Consider the following 27083-nt stretch of genomic DNA (forward strand, 5'->3'; position numbering starts at 1 on the left):
AGGCGGGAAACGAATATATCCGTCCCAAGAAATTTCTTTTCTGGGCTAAAGATGGATATATCTTATCTTACTAATATTATAAATGTGAAAGGTTGTGTGTTTGTTTGTTTGCTTGTTTGTTTGTAGTTCAAACACGCGTTAACTACTGGACAGATTGGGCTGAAATTTGGCAATACGATAGCTCACATTCCCGATTAACATATAGACATATTCTTATCTCAAAAATCCTTTCGGGCTCCGCCCCAGTGACTCTGCAGTTCGCCATGTTAACTTTATGAGTATTCATATTTATAGGGAATTAAAGAATTTAGTCAGCTGTTTCAACTAAAAAAGTAGGTTCTATGATACGCAAAAGCATTAAAAAGTTATAAGATTTACCAACAGAGTGCAGCACTATATTTTTTTGCATTTATGAAAACAGCTAATTTGAACTAAGCAGCAACAACAAACTGTGATACACAATGAGAACTAACTGTCAAAAAAAGGATTGTTTACAGTTATGTTTATATTTTTAATTTCATGAATAATCTGTGATATTTTGCAAATTTTTTGTAATTAATTTTTCTCTATTGTTTAGGTGAAGTGGTAAAACATCATGGCTATGGTAGATGTGTAACTATAGAATACTGTAAATTTAAAGAAGCAAATTTTATCAAACTGAGTCCTCCCTCATTGCAAACGCAAAGCTTGAGTATAACTGCAATAAGCATTTTTTATACTTATATGCCAACCCCGTACGAAGGACGGGTACTCTGCTAGTATATTTATATATCCGACCAAAAAACGAATTGATAGGACTATACATTGTTTGAAAACAAAAATTATATTGCATTATTAACTGCCCCTGCGTGGAACGTATCCAGCAAAGCAAGGGGTTAGCCGGTAAAGTACAAAGGTGAATTGTACTGATAAAATATGTTTGCGGCAGTGACCAGGATCCGAACCCACAACATCGCTGCCTTGGGCCCGAAGACCATGACGCTACCCTCTGAGCCACCAACTGACCACTTGTCAAAGTCTTTTTTTCATTTTGGCAAAAATAATTGAGCTCCAGTCCTTTATTTAATTAGCCCTGGAAGGGTTAATTGTCTAAGTAAAGACACCATATAGTTGCTGTATGATAGAGTGATACAAGTTCACTCAGCCATTTTACTCTGTTTCCACTAAGATTTTTTTCTAAGGGAGAGGAGAGAAAATGCATTTACGCACACAGGTGGCCAACCTGTTGTGTGAGACTCCTGGAAGGATCAGACTACTCACTAAAAAAAAAACCCTCTACTCTGTTGAACACAGATTGTTTTTTACATTTCATCAAGTCGGGCCAACATTTGCCCACTGTTTCCGGCTTTCTGTTATTTTATACCCTAGACCGCATCTCGATCAAGGTCAATCTTCTTGGTGCGGAGAATACCCTGGACAGAAATGTGACACACAGGTCCAATTGTCCTCATCCTCCGCCATCTTTTGGATGACCGTTTCCATTGACAGCAGTCCTATGTTGTATTGAACCTACGGGCACGACCTTTCCCAAAGTGGGCAGCAGAAAAAAGTGTGTTCAGCGTCGTCGGGAATGCCTGGGCAGTAGATACAATCGGGTACACAGCTTTGCCCATCCTGAACAGGTATGATGGGAAAAATCTGTGACTTATCAGAAATTGGGTTGAGGTAAAAATCCACCTCGCCGTGCCGCCGGTTTTACCCAAGGTTGGACTTCCAGAGTCAGTTGCCTGGTCCACCGTCCCCGCGTCTCCTGTTCCCAGCTCTCCTGCCAGAGCCGGTAGGTGCAGGAGCGCTCCTCGCTTCTTGCCTGGTCCTCTCCACCCTGCTGATATATTGCCTTCCTCTCTGCCGCCGAAAGTTTGACGGGTATGACTCCAGCAAACACCAGGACGGCGAATTCGGACACTGTTCCGTAAGCGGATGCTACCCTGAGTGCTGCCTGACGCTGCACTCGGGCGAGCCGCATCCTGTATACCTCCTTATTGAGTGATCAATCCACACTTCCGCACCGTACAGGAGTATGGACTGGACCGCAGACATCAACAGCCTTATGTGGCTGGATCGCGGACCTCCGACATTGGCCATTAACCGACTGAGGGAAGAAACCACCTTAGCGGCCTTGTCTGCCGTAGGAATGATCTGGTCTCCCCAGCAGACCTTGCTGTCCACCATGACCCCAAGGTATTTGGCGGAACGAACGGTTTGGACTTCAACATTCCCCACCCTAAACGGCACAATGGTGTCAATCCTCTTTTTAGTCAAAATCACAATCTAAGTTTTTCTAAGAGCGAGTGAGAAACCGTGATCTGTCATCCATGCGTTAATGGTGCGCATGACTCGATTTAGTTTCAGCTGGGCAAGCTCAACGCTACGTGCAGCTATTAAAGCCGCAACGTCATCTGCATACCCAACTAAAACAGTTTCCTTGGGCATCTCAGACCTCAGGAGTCTGTTGTAGGCTAGGAGGATTAAACATTAAGGAGAGGGCACGCGAATAGGAATACACATGTTGCAGTGAAGCCAGTTTTAGCAGAACACTAGAGGGGCACGCGGAGCCGTAGAGTGGCAAAAAGCCTCGGCTATAACATGGGAGAGATAGGGAAAAACGCGACGCGCGCTGTTTCGAATTAAAATTGTCGCTAAACTAAAGCACCTGTGTTATTCACCGATGGCATTCTGAAAGTAAATTAAATTTCCTATCGAACTGTGTCAATAATTCCTATAAAAACTAGCATTTATTATTTATTATTGAAGATCAAAGTTGAAAGAATTGGCCTGGACTCTGAACATATGATTGCTTTAATTACGTTTTTGAAAAAAATGTGATGTATCTGCACAAACTAACAATTTATTCGTGTTCCTTAATAGTTTCTCGAAATAAAAAATATATATTTACCTATATTTAAAAGGGGTATTTAGAAAAATAATTACAATAAAGTTTATTTTTATTTTTTCAGTTTATAAAACAATCATACTAATTATAGGTTAAAATGAAAAATTCAATTCGGTTGGTGAAATACATTTTAAATTTGCATTTTTCATAGTTTTCTCGATTTGTTAATATAATTTTTTACTAGTTTTAAGGCATTTATGTGCTAGGCAGGTGATTTTAAATAGCCAAAGTTAAGAAAAAATGCAAAGCCGCTCTAACTTTTTTTACACCAACAGCTGTTACAATTAAATTACAAACATAAAAAGTAAAACAATTTCTTGGCAATCAAGTTCTTGATTTTTTAATATCATATTGAACTATATTTGATCTGTTTGCCCTTAGAAACTTCAAGTAAAAAGTGTAAATGTTCAACAATCATCGCGTCTTCTGACCGCCAAAGTGCGTTTATCATTCTTTTAAAGGATTAAAACTTATTTTATTTCTCTTTAAGAAAATGTTCAAATACACATACAGTACTACTCATGATTTGAGTTTTAATTTATGAACAGTAAAAGCCATTGGTTGTATGGCGGGATTTGAACCCGGGACCCCAGGAACCGGAGTCCCGCGCTCTGGTTAGAGTATTATAAATAATAAACAATATAAGTATGACAAAAAATAAAAACAAGGACAACGAATTCTAAAAAACAAGTCATCCTTGTGTAAATTACTCACCTTTGAATGTACTATTGGTTCATAAATATGACTTTCCTCTTAATAGGTTCCTAATATTACGGTTTGAATTTAAATTTTTAATTTTCGTAGCATGATGAAGTCAAATTTTTAAATAGATAATAATTGATATTTCTGTTGCCAAATCTTCCAGTAACGCATACAACGCAGTATGAGAGGGGGGCGGGAGAGTAGCGCTGCCTCCCCCCACCCCACCAGTACGCTGGCTTCAACGAAACTACAGCGTGTCCTCTCCTTAATGTTTAATCCTCCTAGGTTGTAGGCGACGTTTCAGAGGTCTGGGCCGAGTATGGATCCTTGAGCAGCACCAGAAGAGGCGGTACCGGAGATAGTCCTCTATGATGCACATGAGGTATGCTGGGACGTGGAAGGTGTTCTCCAGAGCATGCAGCATATCGCACCACCTCGCGGAGTTAAATGCGTTTCGCACATCAAGTGTCACCAGCAGCACAACCCGACGAGAATAGTTGTTATAATCCTCAGCCCTCATTACGGCTCGCTTTACCTCCTCAATAGCATCAACCGTTGACCGTCCCTTCCTGAAGCAGTACTGATCAGGGGACAGGTCTCCTGTAGCAACCGCAGTTGAATTCAGTCTGGAACGGATCAACGTTTCAAAGACTTTCCCAGCCGTGTCCAACATACAGAGAGGTCTGTAAGAGGATGGTCATAGTCATAGTCAAATTTCTTTATTTATCTTGTACATACATACATAAATAGCTTATACATAATTTGCCTCTAGGATTGATTTATTGACATAAAATTAGGTTACTAACCTGTCGTCAATCAGTCCTATATTGTCGTGGATGACTATAGTTTTGGGGTTAAAACCCCATTTTCAAATCTTCTCTTCAGTCATCATATGTCAAACATATTCTCTTGCACAAGCCGTCGTCAAAATTACTTCACGCATCCCTACACATAAACACCATTATTATAAATGTATTATAAAACATTTATAATACAAAAGCATGTACATGCGTGTGAGGCCGGCCAAGGACAAAACCAGACTGCGAGGTTTGATAAGACTGTAGGTTAGCCGATGCCTACTTGATGGTGTTGACCTTGGGGGAGAGGAATCAGCTGTTTATCTTGTCTATTGTTCTGTAGGTTTGTCACTCTGTCAAATAAACCCATCACACCCATCACAAATTGATAAAGTAATACCTATAGGTGTAATTACTATAGGTATACAGTAATAAAGCAATACCCATAATACCTATAATAGCTAAGTTGAGTTGTAGTGTATTTCTAAAATCAATGTTGCTCTCCTATAAAAAGGCATAGGAATAGCCAATTGTTTTTTATTTATTTCAGAGAGGAAGTCAATATATAGGTTTTACGTTATGTATATATTTTAAAAACTTTCTTAAATGTTCCGTTATCACCTTCACCTTCAACCAGAATTTGATAACTCATTAACAATATAAAAGGTAAACATTACCACTCCTGTTCTAACCTAAGATTTATTTCCTTTAGGTGTATTAAAACATCTTGTTTGTATGATGCTGAACAGAAGAAACTGGCAATACGTAAAGACCCAGAGAGGCCAGCATGGATTTTCCCAAGAGATTATGGCATTACAGAAACTAGGAAAAAGTGAGTATAGTTGTACCTTACAATGTAAAGGAATTTTGGTGCTTAGTTGAGGTAGGTAAGGTTCAGGGTTAGGTATACCTAATTTGTATGGTCGCCATTTCATTGAAAAGTATTAAAAAAGTAAAGTATACAAAAAGATTTTTGGTTCAATGCTAACGAGCATTGAGAAAATTTGATAAGTGAACAACATTGCACAAGTTTTGTGCTTGACCGAACTCCGTAACTCGGGGAACAATATGAAGTAATAGGTGTAAACTATGTGTTGGTTGTGTTTTAGGATCCTGGAGTTTGCAAAACTCTCCTTGTCAGCCAGCTTTTGTTTCACAATTTTTTTTATACTAACTTATTATTATTCTTTTGTTCCTATTATGTTTAATAACTGTTGTGTCAACATTCAAATGTAGTTGGTCGGGTCGACATGAATAATTATATTAGTGATGGGCGGATCCAAGAAAATGTCGGAACCGGAACCGGATCCAGATACACACTGTCATAAGGGCGGGTAAAAAAAACGTAATTGACAGAATGCCAATTTAAATCATACTGTTTAAAATTAAATTGGTAATGTTTAAAGATTAATACATCTTATATATAGAGTAATCTCCAGTTGAGCCCATAATCCCTCATTTTTAGGGGACACTAAAACTTTGTCCTAAGTTTACTATAGTTCGATCTTGAGTATGCTATATTGTGGTTTTTACATGCAGCATCCAATTTATTTATGCCTGAATCAGCCAGTTCCAGGTAGGGGTGTGCGAATAGTGATTTTCAACCTCGAGCCGAGCCGAGCCGAGCTTTTTAAAATATTTTCGAGCTCGAGCTTTTTCGAGCCGAGCTTTTCCTAGCGTCACCTTATAATAATAATAATAATAATAATAAATCTTTATTGTCGTTTGGTAATATAAACATTACAATAGACAAGGTCAACATGTTTTGTTACATATGTTAAATAAAATATTAAATATTCTACAGAAAATGTTAAAATAAAGTTAAAAGAATCTTAAAAGGATAAAGTATCAGTAATAATAAAAACTTTAAAATTAACAGGGAAAAGACCATAACAAGAACAAAGAATCATCAAGACTGCTTGGCCTCACATTTAAGCGTTAAAAAATCTTCATTCTGCAAAAACTCATCAACTGAATAAAAAGCACGACTTGTAAGCCAATCTGATAATTTTGACCTATACAAATTAATACTTTCCTGATTTCTAAAATGTATTGGAAGTTTATTAAATAGTTTTATTTGCAAATATTTATAACTTTTGATTAATTTTGATAGCCTGGCCTGAGGAATATATAAATCTTTTGATTGTCTGGTGATATACCCATGGATTGAGTTGCAAGGAACAAATTTATTCAGATTCTCTTTAACGAAAACTAAATTGTAAAAAATGAAAATATTAGAGAGTGTCATGATTTTATTTTCAGCAAAAAATGTTTTGCAACTAACCCTATCTGGAATTTCAAACATAATTCTGAATTCTGAACATTATCAAAATACCCCCGCCGCAGCAAACCTGCCGACTAAGCGAATTTCCATTTGTCTGAATTGATTTTCAGTTAAATATATTTTAATAACATTAGGTTTAACGAGTACCTAGGTTTGCTGTTACAAGGAAACTAATAAAGTGTGTTTTTGAGTAAAATATTGATAGCTTAGTACAAAATAAATAAATTTGCCAAGTTTGATCAAAATATATCCATAAATAAGCAAACTACAACATTTGACAATATTCTCCATAAGAATAACATGGGAATTTTAAATTTACAATTTTTTTTAATTTTCTTCGTTACTAATAACCGAACAAGATACTTTTATATACTAAATTATTTGTTTTTTTAAGCTCTTTAAAAAGGTCTAAAGAGAAATTGGGAAATTTTGTGTTTTGAGGGTCAAAAGTGAGAAAAACCTATTTTTACCCCATAAAACCCCCCGTAAAGCCCCGTTCCCATGGTCCGATCATGCTGGTTTGCGAACTCATTCTAGTTTATCCCGCTTTACACCTTTAAACCAAATTTCATCAAAATCGGACAAAAATTACTCAAGTTATCGCGTTCACGGACGTATATATATATATATATATATATATAAATCTATATATATATATATATAAATATATAAATCTATATATATATATATAAATATAAATATAAATTATATAAATTTGAACGAATGGTGTTTTTGGCCTCTGGGGATATCAAAATGAAAAAGTAAATTGGTCCCGGGTCTAGGTCTTACCGTGCCACCTACGGTAATAGCTACTTCCCTATAGGGAAATTCGCTAAAAATAAATTATTAAACATTTTTCTTCAAAAAGTGCATAATAATAATAATGTTCAGTCAATTTTTAAATAAACACAATATTATTTTAATATGTCTAAAAACATTGAGAATTGTCAAGACATCAATTAGTAGATAATCACGATAAGAACTGAACTGAACTAAATTAAGATGCAAGAAATAAAAGGATATGATTGAAGGCCTGACGAGATATGCAGTGCAGACTGAGCCAATCAGATTGTCTTTCATAACAGAACAGCGCTATCTTGAATGACAACAAAACAACTAGCAAGTCGATTAAATATGTATATTGTAACTACTATGAATATTTTATTCCATTTTGTATAAATAAATAAATATAAAAACACGTGATTATTCTTGTTGTTTTCCATGCACAAAATATTTTTGTTTTATGAATCGTATTAATCAAAAAAGAACATGATTGGTTTGGATCCAAAAAGGTGAAGAGACAAAGTAAAAAGTAAAATTATATATTAAAAATATATAATTGACATATAGAGGAAATATACCAAAACACTAAAATTAATAGAATAACACACAAAGTAAACAAGAAATGAAATAATGAACACGATGATTTAACACTGTCACTAAATTCTGTTATCTAGAAGGGTCGGTGAACTAATCAATAAATAGCCAAAACCAGTTTCCTCCCCCATTTCTCTCTCAGTCTCACCACCACCCCTCCCCCCTGAGCCGGGAGGCCCAGCACTTTGTCCTTGAAACACCCTAGCCTCTGAAACAATAAACCCTTACACCCGCGTTGCTGTTTTGACAACAGGGTTATGAATGCATTCACTATTTTTCATTTTCCAGGATTAACTATCAATTATTATTATTTGCAAGTTACAAATAGGAAACTACATCACATTATGGTATTCAATGACCCATGTATTATCAAAAATTAATAATCCATTACTTATTTTGATAATAAAAAGCATTCATTACAGCTCCACCACTTATTGATATTTAAATAATCATCAAAGTAACTGTTACTTTATACAAAATAAAATAGGTACAAAATTGTGTGGCCAGTCAAACTTTGTAAACAAACATTTTATTCTATAAAATACAGATGGTAAATAGGGGTTGGTTTAAAGGAAATAAAATACAAAACAGATAATTAATTATTTTGATAAACATTAGAAAGGTTATGGGATTGATTGAACTAAAATAACCGCAGGGAAACTTATAAGTAGAAAAGTCGTCAACCACAATCTGTTTAATCAGTACATTGTTAGAGAGAGCGGAGAGAGAAAGAGAGATAGCAGATAGGGGCGTTTGATAAGGAATCTGAAAAAGTAAACAAACAAGGAACAACGACACGACACGACGATTGATACTTGTTTACAGCCTTATTGTGTCGCCCACTATATTTGCACACGTGACCACTTTTTGTTTCTTCCTTATCTTTCATCCGTCCCAAAATAGAATTCCTGAAATTGTTTGTTGGTTTGGTATAATCTCCCCTCCCACACAAGGCGCAGTGCTCAGTGCGCACTGTAGGTTGTCACGGCAACCGTGTGTCGTCATAGCAACGAGCCAATCACGCACTCGCACTGCGTTGTATATTACGATACGAATAGCTGTGTTAGAAAGACAACGCGATAGGTGGTAGTTTGTCTCTTTACTATCTCCTCAAAATTACGATCGATAATCATTGCGTCTTGACTGAGCTGAGGGTCGTGCTTATCAAACCTCGAATGCTTGAACAACGTAGAATTGTGATAACATTGTTTCCAATTACGACCCAAATTAAGTTTTTTTTTTTTTTTAGTTTTGACTTAGTATTAAAAGCTCGGCTCGAACTTCGAGCTTTTTCAAAATGCCTCGAGCCGAGCCGAATAATGAAAAGCTCGACCAAAAAGCTCCAAGGTTCGAGTACTCGCACACCCCTAGTTCCAGGTCCACAGTACTGATAGACGGGTATGTGAAGTTCTACAGGTAAAATACTGTGTCTGTGTACAAAAAGACTGTACTGTGTTCTAACTTAGAAAAATATGTATTAAATGGGGGAGTCTTGACTTTTTTATTCACCCTGTATGGACACAAATATTGAACAAGCAATGATGATGCTCAAAAATATTCCCCTTTAAAATATAGCTAAAGACTTGATGTGAATATTTTGTAGCCGCATGATCTGCAACCGCTTGGTCCACCTGTGTTCTCTCGCCTGCCCAGACATCAGCAGACAACGGATGGTGTTCAATGATGTACCCATGTCTGTTCCACTTTATTGGGAGGAAGATCCCCTCGAGTTTCGCATGCGAAGTGATGTCTTCATCTCCTCAGAGAAGCCCTTACCTGCAATAGTTAGCCCATCAGTTGCAGAAAGCTGTATCCTTCCAGACCTCATGGTTAGCCACCCCGTCATCTCATTGGACGAGAGTAACTTTTATGAGTTTAAGGACATTTTCCGTAAGTAACTATGAGTGTCTGTAGAGGTGTTAGATAGGGGTGTGCGATATTGATTCGATTTGATGCATCGAATCGCGATTCGATTCAGCATGCATCGAAATCACGATGCATCGATTTGGCCTCGATGCATAGAAAAAGACCGATGCATCGATTAAGTCCCGATGCAACGATTGCGTCCCGATGCATATTTAAAACTAATTTAGGACTCGAAAATGAGTTTTAGATAGGGAAGTGTCAATTATCGCTACCACCGATACTCGGACATTGCGGATCCTAGGAATATCAGTATCAAGAATCGATTGCCAAACGTCGATTTCACCCGATTCCGCCGATACCGACACCCGACAGGGATGGATAGATATATTTTATTTTAACATTTATTTATTTGATATCTATTAGTTTTGTAATTACGCTAACAACTTTAGTAACCAACTTAGCACACTATTTATTTCAAACCAGCTAAAGTGTAGCTTCAGCTGTTCTCCCTGCAGGCAGATGATATTGCACAACACAATACAATCTACATTTCAAGATGTCAGACAGTCAGAATTCAGTCTCAGACAACCGGCTTCGTGTCCTCAACACGAAATTATAGTAAAAAATGTCTGTATCAATAAGTCAGACCTTTAAATGTATTATTTTTATTTTTATAACAAAAAAAAATAACCTAAACTTGTCTAAATGTTCAGTTTCATCCCTGCATTACGCATCATTAGAAAAATTTGATTCAATTACAACATCGTCAAAGTCAGAGGGTTAGGCTTGCTCTTGCCTATTGCACCAAAAAGTAGATCAATATTATATCTGTACTATCAACCTAGTTTAAGAGTTTAAGTGAAGTTTTAAGTGCTACTATAACATAAGTTTTGATTGAAAAACACCATACGCATAGTCCATGTCGATTTTGTAATATTATAATGAATGGTAAATGGTGACTATCTAAGATAAATCAAAGTATGTAACAAGAGTTCTCATTGGTCGAGAGGCCACGCTGCACTGTCATGTCAGCCAATCGACGTTCGTGTTTCAATGGAGCAAGTGACGATTGCTTTGATGTCGTTATTTGTGTGCGAGTCTATTATTGTGGGAAGGGTTTAGATAAGATACATTGATAAATATCAAGAACCGTTATGTAGGACGTGTTTATTTATAAAGAGTATAAAATTAGGTTAAAGTTTAAAACTGTGTGATTTTCTTTTGTCTTACAAAGACCTAGATTTGAGGTTCAATTATGTCAGTTAACTTGACATATGGCTTTATATATTTTAATAAAATTTTCCGATTATATATCAATATGAATATTTTGGCTCAAAACATCAATTGTTCCAATTGATCTTGTAGCATAGACTAACCAACACAAGGGAGTAGGCTATGTTTTATCTATGGTTGTAGTTACAAGTCGTACCCGGCTGGTTCACAGTGAATCCACTCTGCCCAGCCTTGTTCTTGGTATCATCAGGAACATAAACACATTTGTTACTAATTAAAACTATGGAATGTTTGTTAAAAGCACCCGAAGAAACATATTTTGCTGCACAGTGCACACGATTCTTTTACACTGTAGGCTGTTATTTTTTTAGAAAATATTGTCGCATAGTTGCACATTAACTTATTGAAAACTAGCAGAGTACCCGTCCTTCGTACGGGGTTGGCATTTAAGTATAAAATGCTTATTGCAGTTATACTCGAGCTTTGCGTTTGCAATGGGGGAAGACACAGTTTGATAAAATTTGCTTCTTTAAATTTACGGTTATTTACCATAGCTATAATGTTCTACCACTTCACATAAACAATAGACAAATATAAATTATTAAAAATCCGCAAAATATCACAAGTGTTCATGAAATTAATAACATAAACATAACTGTAAACAATCCTACTTTGACATTTCTCATTGCGTATCACAGTTTTTTGTTGCTGCTTAGTTCAAATTAGCTGTTTTCATAAATGCAAAAAATTATAGTGCTGCACCCTGTTGGTAAATCTTGTAACTTTTTAATGCTGTTTTATATCTTAGAACCAACTTTTTAGTTGAAACAGCTGACTAAATTCTTTAATTCCCTTTAAATATGAATACTCATAAGGTTAATATGGGGAACTGCAGAGCCACTGGGGTGGAGGCCGAAAGGATTTTTGAGATAAGAATATGTCTATATGTTAATCTGGAATGTGAGGTATCATCATGCCAAATTTCATCCCAATCCGTCCAGTAGTTAATGCGTGATTGAACTTCAAACAAACAAACAAACACACAAACTTTCACATTTATAATATTAGTAAGATAATTGTATGAAACGTGCAGTCTTTTCTCTTTTATGAAGGAAGTCCCAAACAAAACATAATCTTTCTTTTCTTGAAGGCTAAATTAAAAGATATCTTTACATATAAAAGTAAAGAAATAAGAAAAAACTGACAAATGGCTGATAAAATTCTGATAAGCCCAGAGTAAAGTTTATCAGATCTATGCTTTAGTCATTGAATTCAAACATTTATTTTAAAATTAACACTCAGAAACTTTTGTTTAGTAGAATTATGCAAGCGACTGGGGGTGAGGGAGGGCATGTGAACCAGACTTTACAAAGGGCAAGTCTGCCATTCTGACAAACTTTCTCTTTTCATACCCCTTGTCCCGTTAGACAGGGGAGGGGGTGCTTCACTTCACACTAAACACCAGCAGTTTGCCATCGCAGTAGAGTTGAGTTGTTGTGGTAGTGACGTAATTCTGTCGTGTGCTCTTCATAGTTCACTCATCAGCGGCTTACGTGAAATTATAATTGATACTTCATTTTGGTTGATAGTCATTAAAAAAGTGTTGGCCTCCTCAACCTGTTCAAGGGAAAAAGTTAAGAATTAAAATGTTTGTAAAATGTGGTTTGTTTTATTATTCTGTATTGAAAAGATATCGTAATTTATTAATGTGTTTTCAGCTAGACCTAGTGGCTTATTTTCATAGTTTAACAAATGTTGAAGATATAAATAGTGAGAAAATGATATTATATATTATTTTATTTAAGTTCTAATTAATAACTATTATCTTTTTGGTAGGCCTCACTGATCTCTTTGAACTTTTTAGTTTACACACACTTTTATTAATTTCAATCTTTATTTTTAATTTCGGATCTATTTATTCATAACATGCAATAATGTATCAAATAGACAGTAAACACTGATCATCAACTTTTTTGGTTCGTGCTGATTTAAGAATGAACCAGAAGTATTGAAAGCCAATAAATATAAATGTGAAAATTAAGTAACAATACTACATCATAAAATAAACTCTATTTTTAACCGACTTCCCCACTACCAACAAAAGGAGGAGGTTCTCAATTTGTATGTGGCGATGTTTTTTTTTTTTCTATGTATGTTCACCAATTTCTCTGTGATTCTTTTACCGATCAGTGTGGTTCCACCATCAAAATAACCAGGAGAGTTTCGATTTGGTACCTTATATATTATGTTTAAGTATAATATTTGTTTCGGTGTAAAATTCTGAAAACCTTAAATATTCAACATTTATTTTGTTTACATTTGTGCAGATTGTTTACATTTGTGCAGAGAATGCAATAAATAATAATAACATTCCTACAGCTGTTAGTTGAAACCATTTAAATGAAGCTACAGACAATTCTTCTTGAAACATATTGATCAATAAACTATTTCTTGCCATGGAGCCTAAATGAATTACATTGAGAAAAATGCATTTTGTTTTGGTTACTATAAAAAATGTATTTTAACGTTTGACCTGATTTGTGTATACAGTAATTCTGTTGTTAGTATTGAATATTCTGACTTACAAAAACATATATGTTTCAGTGAATAGCTGTATGATATTGACAAATAAAGGTGTATTGTAAAAACCAAAGCATTCGTAAAACAGGTCTAAATATAAATCAAATGCAATTATTCCTTACACGACCTAAGAAGTGTGACAGTGCATAATCGTCAATTGTCTTAAAAGTGTTAAATATTTTAATTACTAAACATGCATTTGCAGATGTGGAATGTTTATTGATATTCTCTACCCAGTTACTATATCATATCAATACTATTATACCTGCTTCGGAAAGTCCTAGAGGAAGATGATTTGCAATTTCGACTAGGCTATATCTTGATCAAACAAAACCACCTACATGGCTTGCACCACTTTTAGCTGAACCAATCTTTCATATACATATTTCATTTGCAGATGTGGAATGTTTATTAATATTCTCTACCCAGTTACTAGAACATATCAATACTATTATGCCTGTTTCGGAAAGTCCTAGAGGAAGATGATTTGCAGTTTCGACTAGGCTATATCTTGAGCAAGCAAAACCCCCTACATGACTTACACCACTTTTAGCTGAACCAATCTTTCATATAATATTTTCCAAAGGTACCTACTATACGAAAGGTACTATGGTGTTAACGACCAATTTTCCACTTTTGAGAGATTTTTTAGTGCTGGTAACTGAGGAATAACTTTCATATTGTTCCAAAAGGCTTGAGACGTTACTGTATTTCTTTTTATAATGTAGAAGTACACCCACCGATTGCAGGAAACGATGATGTCTGACATTTCAATGTATCTAGAAAAGACAATTAGTTTTTCATTAGGCCTAATGTAATGGACAACTCTTTCTTTCTTAAGGAATATCTAAAGATGTTTATCTTCATACCCATTGATTATGTAACCTGAACAGGTGACTCAAGCAGTTTTAAAATAATGATTGTTCTGGGGAACTTTTGATTATTGTTTCAAACAGTTTTGCTTATCAAAAATCCTCAAGTAATTAATATATAAAAAATTATACAGTCACTAAAAATCATGAAATAATTTATTTTTGTAAAAAAATACAACCGACTTCAAACGCTCTAAAAAGAATGAAATAATTTCAATAAAGTACACTTTTGTATTAGGCAAGCTCACGTATTTCAAGTCGGCGCGGCTCAAACTGCAAATATGATTGAAATTAAAAATATTGTTTGTGTATTTTGAAAATCAATAAATTGTAGCTGGATAACATAAATATATAAAAAACATACTGAACTGTTTTGTTTATTTATAAAAGGAAATATTTTCTTTTATTTTATGTTTACTTCAGAATAAATGCATTATGAAAATATCACACACAAATGTTCTATATGAATAGGAAAATAATTTAGTTTGATATTATGATAGGGAAAAGAAGCTAGTTTAGTATTAAAACGTTACTTTTCCAAGTTAGAAACATTTAATGCGTTATAATCTTTTTAAAGATACTCGTTAATACCACTATAATGCCGATCTCTGATTACGGTAATAAAATAACACTTAACGCATAACTATGAAAAAGACATGCAGATTAACACCTTTGGTTATAGATAGTCACCTGCAATATGGACACCCTCTTTCAATTTTGTATCAAAAATCTTCATAGAGCCGCGCCGACTTAAAATACGTGAGCTTGCCTAATACAAAAGTGTACTTTATTGAAATTATTTCATTCTTTTTAGAGCGTTTGAAGTCGGTTGTATTTTTTTACAAAAATAAATTATATGTAATACAGGTCAATAATAATAAACTTTACAATTGCTTTATTCATATATAGGCTTATTCAAATTGTTAGTGAAGGGTGAATTTCCTTAGGCCAACCATAAAATTAGCAGTTTCCATTAATGAGGTTAGGTCAGCAACTATCCTCTTGTTCATAATTTTATTTAGTACATTTTTTACTTTAACTTTTTTAAGGTAAAGGATCCATTACAGAAACACATATTGTATTTAATTTTTAAAGAAAATCATGCCGTGCTGCATCGAATCGAATCGCATCGATTCGAATCGAAATTCTTTGAATCGCATCGATGCATTGAATTGAAAAAAATATGCTGCATCGCACACCCCTAGTGTTAGAAAAGTTAGATACTAACATTGACTTGGTCTATGATACTATTTAGTCCTTTTAAGTGAATCAAACAGATCCCCTGGATGTGGAACATTCTCCTAGTTTATTTGGGTTGTGTTAGCCTTCATTATTAAATTAAATAGTTCGTCTCACTCCACTCACAACTTTATCTAAAATTCCTACAAAATGTTTGTACTTATTTGAATAAGTAACTTATAGAGTGTAGACAAAAAATGCAATAATGATATAATATACATCAATATGATATGTACTTAAATTATAGAGACAAGAGACTGCTCTTTTATCTGTTTGTCTAATCACATATTTACCTGTACGACATCATGATTTTACTTTGACCAAACCAATGAATATAAACCCTTTAAGAAGTGAAATGCTTATGGGGAAAAGTCAGACTGGAATTTTGCCACCAAAATGAGCTTCGCGTGGCAGCCGCGCAACTCAATCCATCTCTCTTTCTAAACAGATTCTTTGTCTCACTCTCTCACACTCAGTCAGCTGACTTGGCCGCTAGACCAATAACATTACTCGCCGCGGGAACTATAAAAAGTTCAAATATATCCAGACTGAATTTTATACAAACGCATTGCGCTTCTTAAAGGGTTTGTATTCATGGACCAAACTGACACTGTTATGTTTAATATATGTCAGTGTCTTATTTTTGTTAAGCCTATATTTGTGTGTTTTTTTTTTTCTTTGTTCTTGGGCAATCTTGTGTGACCTCGTCTATTTAGATTATTTATAACTTAGTATAAAAACATAAATAGGCTATTATGTTTGCCTTCAATAAAACAAAGAAAGTTATGACAAAAGTTAGATGGCTCAACCCTTTTTCGAAGGTATATTTCTATTTTTTATAAAATACAATAAATCTAATATCAATCAAACAATGATCAAATAAATGTCATATACAGCACCATATTTGATAAAAAAAAAACAATAAGTACTTTTCCCTTATAAAAGAGTACAAAATATAAGTTGTGTGTGGAATCACAAGTAAGTAAAAAGTTTAAGGCCTAATACTGTACTTTTAATTCAGTCAAAGAGACAACCTTCATTTTAATATCATGAGAATAAAATGTCATAAAAAATGGGTTTTTCGCTTATCCGTAAGCTCATATAATAATGCCAAGCATTAAAAAAACTATTGTTCAAACAGTTATTTGAAGAAGTTTCTTTAGCTTTACCGCTTCACTCAACTTTTATTTTAAAGTTGTCATTTTGGGTGATGTTTCTAATTTAGTTATGAGCAGTAGTAATTATTGTAATTAATTGTAGTAATTGGGTCAAAACTAAAGCTAAATTTTCTTAACCACTGAAAATTTGTAAAAGTGGTTAGTTTTGTGATTTAGTTGGTGATTTTCAAGATCTAAACTCGGAAATGTTAAAAATTACTGTTACCTGATTAGTAAATGTGGTTTTAAATTATTTATATTTTGAAATTTGAATTTGTTGTTACTTTTTTGTTTCTGATTTGAAATTTTGATTTTGATTTGGTTAATAAATTGGTGTTCAAGTAGAGTTTTAAATTTATCTATGGTTTTTATTTTGAATGTATCAGGATTGCTTTTTGGTTTTCAACATTTACTGGAACTCAGGCCATATGCATCCTTTTCTAACATGTATTGTAATTTTTCATGCTCCTGGTTTGTTATGTTGCTAAAATTTTAATTGATACAAGCAAGTTAGTGCTTAAAGTCGAATGCAGTGGCTGATCCAGAGTGGGGGCGACCCCCCCCCCCTCGGGTATACATATATTAATTTTTTTACTGCATCTAATACAGTAGTGCATACACATTGCATAAAATAATTTGTCACACTAACTTTGGACAAAGAAATTGTATAAAACTACCATTTTGAAAACTTAGTTTACACTAATTTTTTCAGGGGGTTCCCCCAAACCCCCTAGTTAGCCCCCCCCCCCCCCTTGTGTCTGTTCTAGATCCGCCACTGGCCTAATGGCAAATATGGCATAGAAATGATACATTGTTACAAACTAGATCGCAGATATAATAGGCTAGATTTTCAATATCATAATCTCATGTTTCTGTGAAAAATTTATTTTGATGTTCCAGCTATAAAAGAAAATGCCAAGTATGCCAATGTACACACAATCATGGTTCATTACAATCATCAAGAAGTGAAGAACATTTACGAGAGAAACGTAGAAGAGACCCAGATCCATGGCAGGGCTCTACTGAAAGCATTCACAGCAGCTGTAGCTCAAGCACGTTACAACTATGGGGTGAGTAATGGGTCTCCCTTCACATTAGACAAGGTAAAAGAGACCCAGATCCATGGGAGGGCTGAAGGTCTTCACAGCAGCTGTAGCTGTAGCTCAAGCACATTACAGCTATGGGGTGAGTAATGGGTCTCCCTTCACATGAGTCAAGGTAGAAGAGACCCAGATCCATGGGAGGGCTCTACTGAAGGCCTTCACAGCAGCTGTAGCTCAAGCACATTACAGCTATGGGGTGAGTAATAGGTCTCCCTTCACATTAGACAAGGTAGAAGAGACCAAGATCCATGGGAGGGCTCTACTGAAGGCCTTCACAGCAGCTGTAGCTCAAGCACACTACAGCTATGGGGTGAGTAATAGGTCTCCCTTCACATTAGACAAGGTAGAAGAGACCCAGATCCATGGGAGGGCTCTACTGAAGGCCTTCACAGCAGCTGTAGCTCAAGGACATTACAGCTATGGGGTGAGTAATGGGTCTCCCTTCACATTAGACAAGGTAGAAGAGACCCAGATCCATGGAAGGGCTCTACTGAAGGCCTTCACAGCAGCTGTAGCTCAAGGACATTACTGCTATGGGGTGAGTAATGGGTCTCCCTTCACATTAGACAAGGTAGAAGAGACCCAGATCCATGGAAGGGCTCTACTGAAGGCCTTCACAGCAGCTGTAGCTCAAGCACATTACAGCTATGGGGTGAGTAATGGGTCTCCCTTCACATTAGACAAGGTAGAAGAGACCCAGATCCATGGCAGGGCTCAACTGAAGGCCTTCACAGCAGCTGTAGCTCAAGCACATTACAGCTATGGGGTAAGTAATGGGTCTCACTTCACATGAGACAAGGTAGAATAGACCCAGATCCATGGCAGGGCTCTACTGAAGGCCTTCACAGCAGCTGTAGCTCAAGCACATTACAGCTATTGGGTGAGTAATGGGTCTCCCTTCACATTAGAAAAGGTAGGAGAGACCCAGATACATGGGAGGGCTCTACTGAAGGCCTTCACAGCAGCTGTAGCTCAAGCACATTACAGCAATGGGGTGAGTAATGGGTCTCCCTTCACATTAGACAAGGTAGAAGAGACCCAGATCCATGGCAGGGCTCTACTGAAGGCCTTCACAGCAGCTGTAGCTGAAGCACATTGCAGCTATGGGGTAAGTAATGGGTCTCACTTCACATGAGACAAGGTAGAATAGACCCAGATCCATGGCAGGGCTCTACTGAAGGCCTTCACAGCAGCTGTAGCTCAAACACATTACAGCTATGGGGTGAGTAATGGGTCTCCCTTCACATTAGACAAGGTAGAAGAGACCCAGATACATGGGAGGGCTCTACTGAAAGCCTTCACAGCAGTTGTAGCTAAAGCACATTACAGCTATGGGGTGAGTAACGGGTCTCCCTTCACATTAGACAAGGTAGAAGAGACCCAGATCCATGGCAGGGCTCTACTGAAGGCCTTCACAGAAGCTGTAGCTCAAGCACATTACAGCTATGGGGTGAGTAATGGGTCTCCCTTCACATAAGACAAGGTAGCAGAGACCAAGATCCATGGGAGGGCTCTACTGAAGGCCTTCACAGCAGCTGTAGCTCAAGCACATTACAGCTATGGGGTGAGTAATAGATCTCCCTTCCCATTAGACAAGGTAGAAGAGACCCAGATCCATGGGAGGGCTCTACCGAAGGCCTTCACAGCAGCTGTAGCTCAAGCACGTTACAGCTATGGGGTGAGTAATGGGTATCGTTTCAAACGAGATAAGGTGGAAGAGACCCAGATCCATGACAGGGCTCTACTGAAGACCTTCCCAGCAGTTGTATCTCAAGCGCGTTAAAGCTATGGGGTGAGTAATGGGTATCGTTTCAAATGAGATTAGGTGGAAGAGATCCAGATCCATGACAGGGCTCTACTGAAGACCTTCACAGCAGCTGTAGCTCAAGCACGTTAAAGCTATAGGGTGAGTAATGGGTATCGTTTCAAATGAGTCAAGGTAGAAGAGACCCAGATCCATGACAGGGCTCTACTGAAGACCTTCACAGCAGCTGTAGCTCAAGCACGTTAAAGCTATGGGGTGAGTAATGGGTATCGTTTCAAATGAGATAAGGTGGAAGAGACCCAGATACATGACAGGGCTCTACTGAAGACCTTCACAGCAGCTGTAGCTCAAGCACGTTAAAGCTATGGGGTGAGTAATGGGTATCGTTTCAAATGAGTCAAGGTAGAAGAGACCCAGATCCATGACAGGGCTCTACTGAAGACCTTCACAGCAGCTGTAGCTCAAGCACGTTAAAGCTATGGGGTGAGTAATGGGTATCGTTTCAAATGAGTCAAGGTAGAAGAGACCCAGATCCATGACAGGGCTCTACTGAAGACCTTCACAGCAGCTGTAGCTCAAGCACGTTAAAGCTATGGGGTGAGTAATGGGTATCGTTTCAAATGAGATAAGGTGGAAGAGACCCAGATACATGACAGGGCTCTACTGAAGACCTTCACAGCAGCTGTAGCTCAAGCACGTTAAAGCTATGGGGTGAGTAATGGGTATCGTTTCAAATGAGTCAAGGTAGAAGAGACCCAGATACATGACAGGGCTCTACTGAAGACCTTCACAGCAGCTGTAGCTCAAGCACGTTAAAGCTATGGGGTGAGTAATGGGTATCGTTTCACATGAGACAAGGTAGAAGAGACCCAGATACATGACAGGGCTCTACTGAAGACCTTCACAGCAGCTGTAGCTCAAGCACGTTAAAGCTATGGGGTGAGTAATGGGTATCGTTTCACATGAGACAAGGTAGAAGAGACCCAGATACATGACAGGGCTCTACTGAAGACCTTCACAGCAGCTGTAGCTCAAGCACGTTACAGCTATGGGGTGAGTAATGGGTATCGTTTCAAATGAGATAAGGTGGAAGAGACCCAGATACATGACAGGGCTCTACTGAAGACCTTTACAGCAGCTGTAGCTCAAGCACGTTAAAGCTATGGGGTGAGTAATGGGTATCGTTTCAAATGAGATAAGGTGGAAGAGACCCAGATCCATGACAGGGCTCTACTATATAGGAAGGATAGGAATAGTTTCGGAATAGATAGGAATAGTTTCGGTATTTATCTATAGCAGGCATATGATTTATCTAGGTACATTAATTAATAACGCAAATCAAAAACGTTAACAATGTATTACAATATTTGCGTCTTTACTTTAGTCAAGAAAAGGAATTTAAATGTTCTTACATTATGTTGTTAGGAAACATATAATCTATTAAAAAAAATTGAAGCAGTATTGGAATAGTCTATCCTATTCGAGGCAACCAACAAATTGACATTTAAAAAAATCTACAGTAATTGCCATAGACTTTATGCCTAGAATTTTGAGGATTACCTTCCCAATCAAATTTACTTGTTAAACGTCATTACAGAAATACATTGTAGTGCTAATATATTTTTAAATAGAGCTATTGAATTTAAATAAATATTGATCAATACATTATAAAGTGGTAATTTATTCATGGATTGCATTAAAAATTAGTCTATTCATAAATACAATTTGTAAGTTGATGTTGTCGTAGGCTATTAGTGTAGAACCCGGGTTATCCTCTTAATTAATATTAATTTTACGTCTAAAGTCTGGACTTTTTATGGTTCTAAATGAACCCAGGCGTTCTTGTTTGTTACCATTTTTATGAATGGTGGCCATAGCTAAAATTACCTGATCATAATCCAACAACAAAGCTATTGTCTAGTGAGTGACTCAGTACCGGGGAACGGGGAACCGAGCATGGCTTTGGTAGTTTATTTCGATTGTAAAAGCAAAATGAAACCCAACACTAAAATCAGGAAAATCCGTCAAGTCATTGATTAAGAATCGTGAATTAAAATAACCCTGTCACGTTTCAATATAAGAATATTATATCTTCTCCTATTATTTACTAGTGGGGCTTAGGTGTACAATCTAAAAACTGTTTTAAAACGTGTAACATTATTACTAAAAAGTTCAACACACTTTAGAATTAGGCGACTTTTTACTAATAGGCCTACAATGCACTACACTTTGGTTTAAACTATTAGGCCTAGATTTAGACCTACAGCTATTCTATAAATTTATATGAAACGTAGTCTATGTCATATTATTACATGTAAGTTGGACGATTCAACGACGAACCTTCAATTTTAAATCTATGAATTAGTTATGAAAGTTACGATGGTTGTTGACTGTATTAATTAATGGTTTTCGTTTATTACATTACGATAAATTTGATTTCCGTGTTTGAGAACTTGCGTGTAATTTTGGTTCATTTCGTAGAGGTTAAACGGTTAAACTGTTTAGTACCAATTAAACTGAACGTTCAATTTTTTTCATATTATTTTCTTATAATACTTATGGCATTTATATTTAAGATCGAAATCATAAACATTTTATTGGCCGTTGTACAGTAAAAAAAACCTTTTTCATGATTTTTTTAATTGCATTTTAATTACTTTTGGCTAGTTAGCTGTTAAAAGTAGAACGCATAGCAAAAAACAATAATATTTACTGTATCTTCATTGATACTGACATTTTGAAATACGGCAGTGTAAGATTATTTCGTCGTACAAGGTTGGCAACGCTCCGTGCAGTGGGCGCTGCCGGGTTAGCGACTTCCAGAGTTAGCGAATTCCGCCGCGAGACAAAATTGAGTTAGCGGGTTCCGGAGTTAGCCAATTCCTGACTGAGAAGGTTAGCCGGTTTCTGAGTTAGCCAGGTCCGACACACGACCGAGTTAGCGAGTTCCTGAGTTAGCCAATTCCTACGTCTCCATTACAGCTATGGGGTGAGTAATGGGTATCGTTTCAAAGAGATAAGGTAGAAGAGACCCGGATCCATGGGAGGGTTCTACTGAAGGCCTTCACAGCAGCTGTAGCTCAAGCACATTACAGCTATGGGGTGAGTAATGGGTCTCAGTTCACATGAGACAAGGTAGAAGAGACCCAGATCCATGACAGGGCTCTACTGAAAGCCTTCACAGCAGTTGTAGCTCAAGCACATTACAGCTATGGGGTGAGTAATGGGTATCGTTTCAAATGAGATAAGGTGGAAGAGACCCAGATACATGGTAGGTCTCTACTGAAGGCAAAAATCACATTATTATTTAAGGTACATACCTTTACATCCACAGTTGAATATGAGGTATTATTGTCCCGAAAACGGGATTTTTAGACCATGGCCAAGATTGAAATATGATGCAGGATAAACTGGGATTTTTGGCTCTGAGGTCTGTTTTAATTATTTATACTTTGTTTAAAGCAAAACAAACCTCAATTTTTAAATTACTGTAGAAAAACCTAATAGCAATGTTTAAACAACTATTTAAACATGATAGTCAAAATATTACCTTTAATTGAACCAAAAGAGCAAGATTTTCCATTATTCAAAAGTGGAATGAAACGGGATTTTTCTTTACCCGGTAAGCTGGATTATTTTTTTGTTCACACTGACTACATGTTTCACCTACATATAGGGTGAAAACATAGTGGAGCGGCTAGGCTAGACTGTAGCGGAGAAGCGTAGCTGAGAGTTTATTTCCCCTCCGATGATAGCGGAGCTGCACGTATGCACATAGTGGAGCGGCTAGGCTAGACTGTAGCGGAGAGCGTAGCTGAGAGTTTATTTCCCCTCCGATGATAGCGGAGCTGGACGTATGCACTTAGTGGAGTGGCGAGGATAGATTGTAGCTGAGAGTTTATTTCCCCCCCCCCCCCCCCCCCGACGGTAGCGGAGCTGCACGTATGCACATAGTGGAGCGGCGACGTTAGCGAGTCAAGAGGCTGGATTACAGTATACCTTGGATTGAGTATTGGTTGAATTTACTTTCAACCTGATTTATCTATCATGAGGGTAAAAAGTACTGATTTTGAAAAATAAATGAATGAATGGTGAAAATAGTAAAACACAGCAAAGTGACCATTCATTGAAAACTGCCTACATAGTTAAAATAATAAAAATTGCAATGAAATATTTATAGAAATTTCTAATCATTGTATAAAAAAAGTTTTAAAAAAACTGTTTACAGGATAAATTGTATATTGAATATTTCACTTAATTATGGAAAAACTGTACCTTTTTTACAAGAATTATTACACTATACCATTTTATAAAATAAAACTACATTTTAATGTCAGTTTGACCACTGAGGCTGGACCTTACACCAGACCCTCGAGGTAAAGAAATCGGGGTAGAATTTTGGAGCGGAGAGGGTAGCGTGTTGGCACGGGTACCCGCTACGCTCCCCGCTCCACTATGTTTGGTGCACCTACGTATATATATGATCTAAAACCCGCTTAGCTACGCTCTCCGCTACACTCTAGCCTCGCCGCTCCACTATGTTTTTACAAATAGGCATTGTCAAGTGATCCTTAGCAGTGTTGGGGAAGCTACTTTTAAAATGTAGCTAGCTACAACTACTGCTACATTTCCAAAAAAGTAGCTTAGCTACAGCTACAGCTACAGTTCCGAAAAAGTAGCTAGCTACAACTACAGCTACAATGAAATGTAGCTACAGCTACAATTTTAGCTACTTTTCCAAAGACGTTACTTTTTATTCCACGCACATTAGGTAAATGTAAAATCAATTGCAACTACATTTTTATTGAACAAACATTTAAACAAAAAATGTCAGTATTGTATCTAACATTACTTGGAAAACAAATTATTCCTAGATTGTATTTAATTTGTTGGCATTATAAGCCTAAAAGTACAACAACAGAACCAAATAATTGGGTGTCCCATCATATTTAGTACTTATTATTAAATATTGCATTATTTTTAAGCATCTTATAAGTAAATTTCATTAAGTTCAAAGGGCATACAACATAACTAAATTTAAAAGCTCATTTTATGTCTTTAATATAGATTCATTTATAGATGTCTTATATCAACAATTAAGACCAATAAAACTGTAAAACGATTATTTAAAAATACTTTTTTGTGTTACAGAGCCTAGCCTACTGAAATTGGAGTTTATTGCCTTTCTTTACTTTTAATGTTAAAAACGACATTGCTATAAATTTTAACCATAGTGATAAGTTACTTGTTCTATGAATAACACTTTTTAATGTCAAGAAATCGTCCTTTATTGTCATTATGCATAGGGCAATTGTGCTTCAACCTAGTTGGTACAGAAAACAAACTTATCCTGAAATCGGCTTTTGATTTAAACATGTTGAAATTTGTAAAGTAAAAATAACATGTAGGCCTACTTGGCTTTGTAACAAGTTGGCTATAGTAGGCTTGTTCTTGCAAGGACTAAACAGATATATTCCTAATAATATTGAACTTGGAACTTGGTATTCGTTTTAAATCATAGCATAGCCTAGGAATAGTCATATACAAGAGCTGTTAGCAGGAGTAAACTATGCAATTTTTTCAATCTAAGTTTCATGTTATATGGAGATTTTTTCGTTACAATTATCATGTAGTCTAGGCATATCTTAAATCTCATCAGGTAATTTCCTCTTTGTTAATTTAGTAAACCTTTGAAAAATCTTCGAAATCTAACCAAGGAAGGGCTTGTGATTATGAACCACAATCAACAGCTGAAGCTAGACCAGCTTTCTCATTATTTTAAGGTTTAGTGTTGGTTTCCATTAAAACCCTAGTTGAAACACTATCAATATAATAAAGAAACCAAATTGATTACTAATTTCCCTGTCAATCACTTGCAAGCATTCAATAGCTTCGCTTGTCACCAGTAACGTTTAAACGTCGTTTGCAACTAGCGATTTTATTTTATCTGACAGTAATCATAGAGTAGTAAATTAAGGAAATGAGAGCCAAAAATGTGGAGACGCCATATTTTAATGGCTAAAGACAATTTCGCCAATCCAGTGAATACATTAAAATGATTTGGAACTTGATAGGTACTCTCGTTTTTCAGGAGTAGGCCGCGTAAAATGGCTCTTGGGTCGTAACAGACATGAAGACAGACAGAAATTTAGATGAGACTTGTTTCGGTTTCTCTAATGTATAAAACGTAAAAATAACCTAAAAGTTTATGATTCTGAGCAATGTACAGACAAAACTCTAATTTTATTTATATAGAAAACCATATGGTAAAAGAAAATTGGTCAGGGAAATTAAAAAGAAACCAAAAAGGAACTTTGCAAGCTCTTGAAACAGCCAGTCATTTTAACCAATAGGAAATTTTTCTTTTGTCATCGTTTGATCAGGATGTAATTATTTTCTTAATTTCAGGCTGATGTAAAAGATTTACCGAAACCTGTTGTGGTGCAGTGCCTACAAACAGATGGAAGACGTTTCGACTTCAGTGTTTTTCAACTTAACACTGCTGATTTGTTCAGCTCTATACACAATATTTACTGGAGTCTCCCTGCAATGAATTTGTATGAAAACTGTTCATATGTACAGGGTATCCCTGTTTTAGAAGGATACAATCCTCAAGTCTTTAAACATGTGTTAGCATTTTATAACTTCAATTAATATATGTCAATATATTGTATTGCCTTAGTTTAGTAACATGTGTTTCTTTTACACCAATCTTCTTAACCCAATAAACCTTTTTGGGTAGCTAAGTGGTTATAGTGCTCCCTAGTAATTGAAAGGTCCCTGGTTCTGTCCTCAGAAAGTTAGTAGCATTTTGATGGTTTAAAACTGCACCCAGCAGTCCTTGACCATTGCTTTGAAGGAAAGTACTGAATATAACACGACAGATTTTTATTTTGGTGTATAAATGGTCTCAGCTAATGAAAAATCTTATCCTAGTCAATATCAATAACAATGAATAAAAAACCTATAAGAAGTTAAATGTCCATGTCCATGTTAAAAATGGATGCATTGCACAACGTCCAAAGATATAAGTCAGTGTCACGACGTCCAAAATATAATTTTTAGCAAAAAACATATTCTTTCTACAAGCTCTGGAAGTAATGAGATTGGTCGTCATGAAAGAATGCACTTTACACTCTTAAAAAAGTAGTAGTTAAACAACGGCCAAAGCAGCTGACAGTTGCACGTCTATTAGAGCTTTCCGACTCTAATAAG

General features: G+C 36.2%; 1 protein-coding gene across 1 annotated transcript in view; it reads left to right on the plus strand.

Moving 5' to 3' along the window:
• LOC128983634 (39S ribosomal protein L37, mitochondrial) overlaps positions 1-26558 on the plus strand; it is a 30274-nt gene extending 3716 nt beyond the window's left edge. The window contains exons 3-6 of the mRNA XM_054402999.1: positions 5105-5224; positions 9657-9943; positions 17901-18070; positions 26277-26558. Coding sequence (XP_054258974.1) covers positions 5105-5224; positions 9657-9943; positions 17901-18070; positions 26277-26522 — 823 coding nt within the window. The 3' untranslated portion in view covers positions 26523-26558. The remainder of the gene's footprint in view (positions 1-5104; positions 5225-9656; positions 9944-17900; positions 18071-26276) is intronic.
• The last annotated feature ends 525 nt before the right edge of the window (positions 26559-27083 follow it).

This window comes from Macrosteles quadrilineatus, unplaced genomic scaffold (genome assembly GCF_028750875.1).
Source record: "Macrosteles quadrilineatus isolate MER2022 unplaced genomic scaffold, UCM_ALF_1.0 Scaffold_1__1_contigs__length_201487025, whole genome shotgun sequence".
Classification (NCBI taxonomy): Eukaryota; Metazoa; Arthropoda; class Insecta; order Hemiptera; family Cicadellidae; genus Macrosteles; species Macrosteles quadrilineatus.